At 34.9% G+C, this 13010-nt stretch overlaps 1 protein-coding gene across 1 annotated transcript; it reads left to right on the forward strand.

Annotated features, from left to right (window-relative positions):
• Positions 1–585: 585 nt before the first annotated feature.
• On the forward strand, positions 586–981 carry LOTGIDRAFT_76854 (hypothetical protein; the record flags this gene model as incomplete). The annotated part of the gene is made up of 1 exon (XM_009063289.1): positions 586–981. A coding segment is annotated over one exon (396 nt), but the record flags the coding sequence as incomplete, so codon positions are not given.
• Between the last annotated feature and the right edge of the window lie 12029 nt (positions 982–13010).

The following is a 13010-nucleotide window of genomic DNA, read 5'->3' on the forward strand; positions in this document are numbered from 1 at the left end:
CCAATCACACACACAGATGATGACGTCATACGACACGATCCAAAAGCCGATGCCGTAATCTTACTATCTTCGGGGACAACTGGTATGTCCAAGCTGATTGTTCAGCCGGGAACACTCTTCACTAACGTACTACAGGGAATCTATCGAAACGATTCCACGGGAATAGTTAATTATCTATCACTCAGTTGGATGCCCGGAATTCCCTTCTTCTACCTTTCAACTGGTCAGAAGAGAGTGTTCATTGATCAACGCAATCCACCTCAAACCGACGATCTACACAAACTTGTATATGAAATCACCATGAGCGAAAGGTGCGAAACCATTATCATCGGTCTGCCAGAGTTGCTGGACTTGATCAACTTTGTGAAAACTAAACCCAATTTAAAAAACTGGCCACTGAAATATTGTGTTTTAGGTGGCAGACCTTTATCTAAATCATTTGTTGATTCTGTTCTTCCATATTTTCACTCGGTATGCAACGCCTATGGAACTTCAGAGACCAATGCAGTTTCTTACATACACATTACAGACGAAAGTGAATTTGAAGATTTTAATGCCGGGCGACCGTGTCCTGAAAACACAGTTATAGTCAAAGATGAAAATAACCAAACATTACCCAAGGGCAAATATGGAAATATTTTCGTCAAAACTAAATGGATGTTTAGCCGCTACTTTGGAGATGAGGAACTAACTAAGTCGGAATTCGACGAAAATGGATTTATAAATCTTCATGACCAAGGATACGTGAATGACAAAGGGGAATTGATAGTGTTTGGTCGTACAGCGGAAGTGATCGTCAGAAGCGAGGATTATTTTCACCCAGCATGGATTGAGTCCGTCATTCGAACATGCCCTGATGTTGATGACGTCATTGTGGTTCCGGTTCCAGATGCATTATTGCAGAATGAAATATGCGCATGTGTAGTGCTAGTTCCGGGTTCGAACTGCAACGAGAAACACCTCCAAGAGTTCTGTCAAAAGAGTTTTGTAAGTGAGGACTATTCCAGTACAGGAGCTTGCCCAAAATATGTTATATTATTAGATAAAATTCCTTTAAATAGTAACAGTAAACCAGACAGAAAAACAGCTGAAAAGATTGCTGTCAAAAAGTTAAATCTGTGATCAAAAGTTTTAAGAACATAATTTATGAATATACATTTGTACACAGTATAGTGTTTGAATATATATGAATATACACTGGTGAAATTCAGTGTCACTTAGTTGTGAGTGCAATGTAGCCTACACATCATTTGTGGTGAAGATGTCAAATAAGATTGGATTGGTTCATCACCATCTAGAGCAACTATAGACATGGTTAAACTCTACGACCGCACCAGTAATAATGTATCCAATGCATGTCGACGTAGGCATATGAAATGTGTGCAATATGAACTGAACAATATGAAAACTGTATCTGATTTCATGGTTTAATGTGTCCAAGGAATGAAATGAATGTTGTTTTACGTCCTACTCCTCTGTACCTCAATGGAAAACGGGCAACGCCATGAAGTGTGCAATGATGGAAATTAGCCTACTCTTTTTGATTTCCAACTGTCGAGAGTTCTTTAACGTGCACAACTGCAGCCAAGAAGGATAACTTTTGACGAAACGTGTTCAAGTTTGAACTAATCCAAAAACTGATGACAAGCTGATGACATTTATTTGATGTTTAGGTGGTCATGATAAACTTTGGTATCTATCTATCTTAGTATTAGATAACATGCATACAGATCATTAGATCAAAGTACACAATGTATATTATTTTGATAACTTAAGTAAAACTTTTCGCCTTACTTTCTACTTTGAAAGTGATACACTTCCTTCACAATGTCAATCTGTTACGACCTTCGGCATCGCCTCTCTTGTAAACAACGATTTGGTTGGATTGTACTCCCGGGATAACTGTCAATCAGAGCCTTCGACAGAAGACTGTAAACAGTATGTTTTAGTGTTTACAGGCTTTTTGTTGAGGCCTCTGATTGGCTATATCAAATCAAATCACCGCATTAACAAACCTCAGTGATGCACGAAAGGAGGCTATATCAGTCAAGGTATAAGCCGAAGGTCATAATAGCTTGACATTGTGAAGATGGTTTCTAGATTGGTACAAACAATACAAATAACGAACTCGTTGCATGACGTAGTAGTAAGCAGTTTACATAAACTGCATTAGACGTAAAAGAAAAACTCTCTCGTTTGGTTTAATGTAAATTTTGTGGAAGTGAGAGTTTGACATCACCCAAGAGGGTCAATGTAACCACCGGTTTGCAAATTTTTCAGGGCATCTGTTGAAAATTAGTGTTTTTGTGAGGTTCAAACCGGCCAATCACGGTTCAAAATATCCATTTTTACTATTTGTTTTGTAAATTTGTAATTTTGTAAAATTAACACACGCACCAATATTATATAGCATATTATATAGTCACAAACGTCCATGCCGTTTTCATTGGTTGAAATTAAAAGCCAAATATGAAGCTATTTGGATAAAGTCATCCATGGCTTCATCTTTGTATTGATAAGGCGATGTGAAAAAATGTAAGACGGTGACAAAATCTTTTATACGCTGCCACATCGCAGTCAAATTGCCACCTTTATACAATTAACAGGTATCATTCAATGATATGGTATTCTATTCTTTATATCATATCATCATCATCTGATTAAATCATTCATATCAAGTGTAAAGCTTTATCAATATTGATAGTAATACAACAGCCCAATCAAACACCAAAAAACCAAGCATCAAACATCAGAGTGAAAATAGCTTGAAGTCAAATTGCATGCTTACAATGGAACATTAATAAAGTCAACAAAGGCTTTTGAAATGCTTAAACAAATCACATTAATAATTAATTTTATGGTTGTTTGTATTCGCATCTTTTTTTTTTATAATAGATCTCTATCTAACCACAAGATTAAAGCTACCCTGGACAAGATTTAAAGTACAGTGAACCCTGCTCATTGCGACCATCTTTATTGAGATTATTCCCTTAGGTGGTCTCTCAATACAGTTTCTATTGAAAATGCACAACAGTTAAAACTTTCCATGAGAAATTTTGTAATTTGCATTGAAGTTATATGTTCGTATTTAATTCTTATTCAAGTATCATCTTCACAATATCAAGGTATAGCGAACTCCGCCGTATACCTTGACATCATTGGACAATTTTTTATATCATGGCATGCTATAAATAAATATTTAAGAATGAGGCCCTTGACGAGAAGGATACAAAAATACCTTCGAAATTCATCCTTGGTAATATCCAAAAGCAATTCATGATTTAATTCTATCGAACCCACAAGATTCTAAACAACAGAAATGGTGCTTTGCGTTCTATTCTCTCGGTCTAAGTGGTTTAATGAAGACGGAATGGCAGATTAAGTATATAGTTATTTCTGAAGCACATAGAAAGTACACACGAAAATACGTATCGTTCTTACATGGAAATTTCTATGTAAGAACCATAGTTAGTTTCGTATGAGAGAAAACCGTCGACATTTACCTGGCATATATTTCAAACAATAATTGTTAAAAATATATGTCAAGGAAATGTCGACGATTTTCTTGTAATTATTACAAACTAGATCGACATAGGGCAGTTTCGTTTACTCAAATGACAAATAGCGTGTGATCTATCAATCATTTACTGCATTTTGTGACTTTAATGTCAATATGAAGGCAAGTTTGAATTTTTAATGTGTTTGGTTGACATAGACTGCACATTATTTTAATTGTTATTTAATTATCGCCAGCTTATTGACAAGTCTTTCTATGATTACATAGTGCTAAATAGAATTAGAACATAATATAATAAACAAAGCAAAGCAGCTCGGCCGGAACAGCAATTGAATTTTCATGCAATTATGTGCGAAAATAAAAATACCATACATGAAAAAGCAGCGAATCGGATCGAAATTCTAATATTATTAAATGTTTTTATTTAAAAAATCGATGACAAATTGTGATAGTGTTACGTTGACATTCTAGTTTTTACGATAAATGATTAAATTGACATGCACAATTAAAAAAAATGTTACATTTTCTGTACAAATAACCAGCGGTGTATTATCAATTATAACCTAGATCAAATTATCTGCTTTGAATTCACGATAGGGATGAGCTTGAGATCATTGCCGTTGTATTGACGATTCTATCGGGGACACTGATAGTATCGACTTGCATCATTCAAATTTTTGATCAGACATCTGTGGTTCTGGCATTTCCAATTCCATTAAAACTAAACATTTTATGACGTCAACACCTCAAAAGTTGCAAATGATGTCTAAGGGCTTTTGCAACTTTTGTTCTGATGAAATTTCAATATATAAACTAATGCGATTTTTTTACCTGTGCTTTTCACGGTAAATATCTGCAACCACCACACACAGCTAGAGCCGTATTTTCAATTACCAATCTATTAAAGGTGTTCTTATTGTCGAGTCAATCGAATCATTGACAGGTGAGAACTAGTCGGGAAACATCAAACGAACGCAGCCCTTGGTGAAGGAGAAAACTTGAATACTGAATCAAATTAATGAAGCTAAGCGAAATAACAATTTGTTGAAAAACATCAGAAGAAATAAATTAGATTGTGAAACGTGAAGAAAAGTGTTTTGAAATCTTAAACTGATTCGATACTATGAAACTAATCAATTCGACCACAGTGGTCAATCGGCCAGAAAGTTTTAAGCTTGACCTTTAACCTGAGTTGATTAACTGTAATTGTAAATCATTCAGTGATTAGAGCAGTAGTATTCTCGTTTTGAGCAGGTGAACTACTCTGTGAACATTTATACGAAGTTAAAGCGTCGTGTTGCGTTGAATTGTCATTACCGTTATTACGTTTTTCCTCAATATCAAATTGTCGTTCTCACGGATTTGAAATCTCTATTTGATAGTAAAAACACAAATGGAGGCTTCACAGATTCCAGAATATACAGCTGTGTGAAATGATGCTTTCAAAATTCATCATGTATTTGGCAATCATTCGATTTAATATTGAATTGCTATTTGAGCGATTTTTCCTTCTATTCTTTATTTGCTTTATTTTCATTTATAATGACTATAAGCCTCACACCAAGATCCCCGTTTGAATATGTGCTAGACCTGAAATTCCGAAACACTTTCCCACAGAATACACATGCTTTGAGACAACGTTAATAATTTCAATTAAAAATTCTGACTTCTAACAATACAAAATGTACAGATAAGGTCTACATTCAACTCCTCTTAAATTCTGCTGCATTTTGACCTTTAGACATGAAGAAAAGAACAAAGCCCAAACGTCCATGTATAAGTCATTGATAATAGCTTCGAATGCATATTTCAATAAATTAATCTGCATTCATGATGAAAACGATAAGACCATTTTGTATGAGAAATATATGCAAAGGATAAGATGCAACAAAAGAATGTTATCGGCAAATCTAATCTGAATTGAAATGAGTTCAAAGTAAAGATCTGTGTTTGTTTGGTTTCTATTGAATTTAATGGCCGCTTTGGGAATGCTTGACTCAAGCATAAATATGAATACAACTGATAAAGTTTGGTTTACATTTATTTTAGTTGTACATTTTAATTGTTTTACACATTATAAAAATAATGCCAAGAAATGTGGGGTACGAAATGACCTAGCAAATGTCGACATTACCAGTTACGGAAATGGTTTGATGGAATAGGACTAAACATAACAGTTGTAAAAGACTGGTCAGATCTACCTATTTTATCTTTACATTCTACTTCTTCAAAGATGACCCTTCTAAAAAATATCAATCATATCTACTATATTACTATATCTACTACGATCGCATAGCACATAACCTGTCGACAGGTTATGCAAGCATTTTAGTCTTATCTTCATTTCTGTTTGTATATTCTTGTCATCTTTTAGACAAACGAGAAAGTTCGTCCATTACGGTTACATTAGTAGCTATTTTTCGTAAAGCTTAACACTTTATAGTTGTCAAGAATCAAGGCCTATGAATTATTTACTGTGTTTTCACAGAGGGAAAAAGTCGGCTGAGAGCCAGCTTGGAGCTTTCGAGTGGTTCCACTGGGCAAATTGCCGAATAGAAAACCTCCATTTTTGCGTTCGACAATCAAACGAGCATATTTTTAAAAATTGTCCTCATCCCTTTGTAATATTTTCCTATAAAATATGTTTAAACTAACGAGCCCAAAGTAAAATGAGCACAGCACAGGTTACAAAAACAGGTTAATAAGCTTTTCAAAGGAGGCACATACACATACTGCTATTGGAATCACACCTTATTACAAAGAACATTTAAAAGATGTTGAGAACAGCTGACAAGAACGGTTTACCTTGAAACAGTATTGCGATACATTCCATAAATTACATCATGTAATCTGAGACGTGTGGGAATCTCGTGGAAGGTAAACACTTAATTTCTGCGGAATAATAGCAACTATTAACATATAAATTGCCTGTAGCGGAGGTAATAATGGAAACGTCGAGAGCCGTCGTGGTTTGATGAATTAGACGCTTACCCGCTTTCCGGCTTTCGATCCTCGTATAGGTCTAGTACCTTTAGATTTTTTTTTACTTAGGTCCCCTCCTAGTAATAATGTCGGTGGAACAGCATAAAGTTGTTCAAATGAAACACACAGAGAGCAGTGTTCTGCAGGCACCGAATATATATCCATCAAACGTTGAAAATAAAAAAGGAATAGACAAATATTGTCTCATTGCATTAAATGGTGTTGTCCGTCTTAACTAACCGAACTAGGAGCTAAATTTAGGATGTGAAACTTCTCTTTAAAAATTTCAAATTTCAATATTATAGGAACACCAAGGTAACGTATCCATGCCCATTGTTTAAAAAGGCTTCTCCGTACACTATAATTATATATTATATTATATAAAAATATAATGGTATTTAGCATTCAGCGTCAATTTAGATATAAATGTATTCAAAAAACTGATAGATTAAGATTAAGATAGTAGGGGTAGAGGGCAAGATGAAGTAAATTTTTCAAGATGCGGACAATCTTGAATTTTGTTTTCAGAGATATTGAGCTTGTAGCGAGACATGAATCGTTTTAAGGTAGTTTCGGCATAAGGCAATTCAGTTACCAATGTACAAAGCTTAGTGATAATTGAAGAGAACGTTTTGTGGCTGGTTCTATTGTGGTTCCAGTAATAACTTTAAGACATTATTGTATTGTGAATAACACCTTTCATAAAGCCATCTTGATAATGACCCTATATTAATATCATATTACACAGGGGTTTCAATACGGGTGACCAATTTAATGGGGAGAGCATACAGGGATGACTTGTAACGGGGTGTTTTCCTGGGGTTTAAAGAGACTAGTACACATAATACAGTCAACATGAGTTGACGTTCTCGATCTAGAACGTGGTGTCCAAACGCCAGCGTCATGGCAAAAATTACCTCGTTTCACTTTTCATGGTATTATTCGGTTTTATTTCTCTGGGAAAATACTTGAAGGACAATGTTCGATTTCAATTTTGCAGAAATCATACATATGGTATACACAAACTGAGATTTCAAACTTATATCCGTATTGCTGAAATGTCATCGACGTGAGTACATCCTGACATGTGACAATGTGACATCTAATTTCAAAACTTCATGAAGGTAGCCTGATTTGATAATCTGACTAAATTTCTATTCCAAAGCCATACTATGTACTGTATATGAAATTGAATCTTGGCTAGCTTCTTTAAGTTTAAGCATTTAGCTGTAATGGTTCATTATTATGACAAGAGTGTATGAAAGGAGGTTTAAGGAAAAGGAGCCCCATGGTTTAAATTCGTCCCACGTGGTAGGGGGTGCTGCTTTAATAGGTCATTAAGATGTTAAATATAAGAAAATTATCACCAATATTTGACTGGAAATGAATTACTCAGTGACTAACCACGAGATAAATTACCGTTTAGATCTTTGTTGAAATGAGCCACCGTGAAATCCATTGAATCACCTCCAGTGTTTTGATGGTAAATGATGGATTGTTGGCTGAAATATGTCGAGGTCCTCTCAGATTTCAATCAGATAGTAATTGTTTTCATAGTAAACTCACTGGATGGCCAGCTCAGGGAATATTATGTGTATGAGAACTCTAAACAATGAAAGGCGATCTCTATAAGTCATGATTGATCTACTATAACTGTATGTAAACAATTAATATATTACATGGCCATGGTGAGTGATCAGAATTCAGGTGAAAATAATGATATTTCAGGATAAATACACTATAGATAGATTAAAAGATTGCTCGTATTGCCACCAGCTTCGGTATCCACGTGTTTTTAAACTTAAAAGAAACAGGTGTGCCATTTTTGGGGGTTGATTTTAGTCTTGAATAGTCTTCAGCGGTACTAATAATTTACGAAAATCACATAATTCCTTTAAAAAAAACTAAGAATTTTACTCGCTAATTCTATTTCTTTTCTATATATCACAGAGTATCGTAAATTGACGATTCGTCATTTTAACATTCAAACGCAGATAAATTTGAGCAAACAATGGATTTGAAGGCTGTGAACACTATCACTGATTAGCTCAGCTAAAAAAATGTGCGAATATAAGACTACAGTATCGTCCCTTTTTCCCCCCAAAAAAGGTTGTCAGGTAAAAATAATTTTTTTTTACAAGAACAATGCTATATTACTGAGAAAGTACTATTTTACTGGGAAATTACTATTTTGCTTGGAAAGTACAATATTATGGCAACTTGCTGATACAAATTTATTTGTTATCAATTTAAATTCGATATAGGCACCGCATTTGTGATCAAATTACTAATTTACTTACAAGACTGCATGTGATATGAAAGGCAATTGCATAAACATTCAGTCATAAAATATGCAACAATAAATAAGTAATTAGCGAAACTGAAATTCAGAATTCCAAATATGCCAACAACTACTAAAGCACAATGCTCGTAAATAAAACATAACTATCTTACACCTTCACAGAAAAAATACGCAGTTAACCTTCAAAATATTCAGGTCGTTCTCGGGTTAACGTGTACTTTGATAAGATATGAATTCAAAAGCCGAGGTGACATAAGAATTTAAAAAGTTGATTGGGATACCTGAAGCTATCGTCATCTTCAATTCGCATTATCTAAGCACAAATTACAGAAGAGGGAGATGAATAGAAAAGCCAGATGTATTTAAATCAGTATTTTGATATTGTTGAAAAGGAGACAAAGTGGGTCGCTGCAACCCGAATTTATCGGTCCTTTAAAATGAGCATGTATTGTAAGGGAGTTTGAAGGGCCGGCAGGTGGGATGGGGGACAGGTTGTTCATTCCGTCACATGTTGACAAGAGCTATCGACAGGTGTACCACAAACTAGCATCCTCGTCATCTTCACCATTATCATCATCATCGTCATTTACTATCTCTTTATACAATATAATATCAGGTTTTATACCCCACTGTTCTGCTTCAACGATTCTTTACTATATTTTACACTTCAAATCTTCATCCTTTTTTATTCTGTAATTTATGTGTACAGTCAAATAGTGGAAAAATGCAGAATTTTCAAATTTTCATTTATTATATAAAACGCTTGTATATTAACAATAAGCTCTTATGTCTCTAGTTTTTAGCCTACTTATATGAAACAAGAAAGAGATCTAACAACTTCAACGATCAGTCATAATTTTGTCAAAAACAAACATTTGCACTTTTCTGTGTTCAGAATTCTTAAACGTTCTACCTGCTTGTGTTTTCTTCGGTTGATTAGTTTTTTTTCAAAAAACCATGGATTCTACTTTGGTATCTAACTACTATTTTTCGATTTGATTAAAGAGTAACTATAACGGGTGCATAGGAATTGTTCAAAACAAATAACATTTTAACTTAACTCTTTAGTTTGTCGTCCATTTGAATATGAAAATGCAAGAGAATTAGAGTACAAACTCTTAGAAATACCCCTTTTGAAAGTCCCGTATATGGGTATTAGTTTGATACCCAATCCCCTTTTGTTGTTCCGGCTCCCTTGTATAACGCCCTCTTATAATATTAACTGAACTTCTTATAATCTGTATTGTCGACTCGCCTTTGAAGTACGAAGATTAATTCGATTAAATTTGGTGAAACTCGTCAAGTATCAGATATCAATTTAGTCTGGGGATAAAGGAAGGTGATTTGTAGGGACATTTAGGTGAAAATAGATGGCGGTGGTCTTATGTCAAAGATTTCTCACAGTAGTTGAATGAGTGACGGGAACTGATTGTACAGTGATAAGGATCGCTTCCTTTGGCGGGAGAATCGATACGAAGTTGAGAAAAATTGTCGGAAAATGGGCATATGATTTAACGTGTAGTTCGTTTGCGAAAGAATTTGAACCATGGCAATGTATTATCATAAAAGACACTAACAGTTGCATACATGAGTAAAACTTATTGCTGTTGTGGCTGAGTAGGAGAAAGATCTAGAACTCAACTGATTGTATCGTGAAAAAAAATCCGTTTCATAAAAAAGTTTCTGAAATTTAGATTCACTTTCTGAGGAGAATTTCTCCTGCCGAGAGGGTCTCTGAAACAATTGCACCAGACGACAATGCCATTCCGCACAAACTGAGGAATCTCAACCAACAATATTATTTCACCATGAACTCAGTAAAACACTTGTCGATGAGGTGTTGATACGGTTGCAGATTGTTACATATTGTTGGAACCTCAGAATGTTAATCGTTCGTCTGTGAATAAAATTATCTCATCTTGAAATATTTTTGTAACAGAATACTTGTCTCTATTACGATCAAATTCACACTTTACAAACATATAAATTCATTTAAGAACGAAAAATAGAAAAGAAATTTGCAAAAAACGGGTTGAAAAATGACAGAAAACAAGGCGCGAATTAGGAAGAATTTGGCTTTAAATCAAACGTACGATTTGTGAAAGATTTTAGTCATGGTTATGGATTCTTTTGATGTTAAAACTATAATGTAGGATAATTGAGTATTGTAAATTATTTTACCAACTTTCAGGCAACGACCTAACTAACTCGAAATAACAGAAATAATACAGAACGATTGGATATATAAGTAAAACGTTTGGTACTCATGTCTTCTTCCAGGACTGATCTGGTATGGCAGACTAGTTTGGTGATGTAATGAAGATATCGACAGCCAAGTTTCACATGATATAGTGGGTCGTAAAAGTTTGCAACAGAACAACCCCTCTGCGTCTATCTGAACAAGTCGTTCCTTATCAGTAGATGGCTCTAGTCAGCCCATCTATACGTAAAGGCACACAGTGAATCAAGTCGTAAAGACACCTAGCAAATTAAGTCGCAACGACACATAGCAAATCAAGTCGTAAAGACACGTATCAAATCAAGCCGTAACGATACGTAGCGATTCTCGCAGCAAATCAATTTGTAAAGACACATAGCGAATCTAGTCGTAATAACACATAGCAAATCTAGTCGTAATAACACATAGCAAATCTAGTCGTAATAACACATAGCAAATCTAGTCGCAATAACATGTAGCGAATCTAGTCGTAATGACAAGTACCGAAAATCGTTGTAGCAAATCTTGTCGTAAGTACAGGTAGCAAATCTAGTCGTAAGGAAACGTAGCAAATCTACGTGCGAAAGTGTGTATGCTTCCCAACTTATTCCATGTATGCACTCTTGTCGTAAGGAAACGAAGCAAATCTACATCTCCCCGAACGTATCGCGATTGTGATGTATGCATTATGCCACCGTTTAAAAGCGTAAGCTGTAAAAATATGTGTCAGTTTCTAGAAAGTAAATCACAACTCTTTATAATCTTATAGTAAATGTATAAACCAAGATATGATATAGTAGATAATTTACTCATGGTTAATTGCCTTCACCTTGGTTTCATTATTAAACATTATATAATGAAAAACATCCGCGACAAAAATTAGCTCATATCATCCAGTCAGTTTTTTTTAAATCAAAATTACTACAAAAAAGAAAGAAAAATGTCTATTTTACTATGGACAGTTTCGTTTTGAAGTTTCCCTGTATATGATATTTGTCTCAAAAGGTTAATTAAAACACACATCATGGCATAACCTGTGTCTGTATAGGTCAACGTTTTTCAAGTCAGGGAGTTAAGGGCCGAAAACAACCACTCACCCTCGTTAGCTATGCAAGTACGTATGTCAGGCTAAAATCTCACAAAAATGAAATCCGTAAAGGCAAACCAATTCCAGTAATCAAAAATCTCGTCCAAAGCATGGAAAATCGAGAGCAGTATTTGTACAGTAGTACATCTCAAGCGAGAAGTACCATCCGGTGTTTCGAAAAGAGTAAGCACTTTAACAAAGTGGAGCACATGGAATAACATTATGTTTTAAATTAATGAAGTAACAATGCTGATGATACCAGTAATGAAGGTAAGAAAATAATAGGTAATCGAGTACATCAATAAATAATGTACTAAACAGTAAGTAATAACACAGCATTTTGAAGTACATCTTCACAATTTCAAAGTATAACAAACTGTGTCTAACACCTCGACATCATTTGGCATCACAGAAGATAATCAATGTAGGGATTTGATTGGATTGTTCGCTAGCGAATACAGTGTATCAGCGTACTCGATTATATGTGCACATACTGCACAGTCTTTCAGTCGAGGGCTCCGATTGGCTGTATTCGCTGACTAACATTCGAATCAAATTGCTGCATTTACAAACTACCCTGATAATAGAAAGTGTCTAATGAGGTTAAGGCATAAGACAGAGTTCGTAATAACTTGATATTGTGAAAATACTCGAAGCGAAGTCGTCCGTCATAAATAAAGTAGATGAATCTACTTGCCATGTGACTAATATCCCTCACTGTGATATACTGGAGTCGACTGTACACACTCGATAGCTTTGGTACCAGTTACATGCCTAAAATAGTCCCGACTGTCATTAAATCATGCTTTTAAAGTCAAGTTGCCTTGATTATGTCAGTCAAAGAACAAAGCCGACCGACTTCTTCGTCTGAACCAACTGTCTTCAATATAGCACAATGGGTGCA

This window comes from Lottia gigantea (assembly GCF_000327385.1).
Source record: "Lottia gigantea unplaced genomic scaffold LOTGIsca_57, whole genome shotgun sequence".
Taxonomy (NCBI): Eukaryota; Metazoa; Mollusca; class Gastropoda; family Lottiidae; genus Lottia; species Lottia gigantea.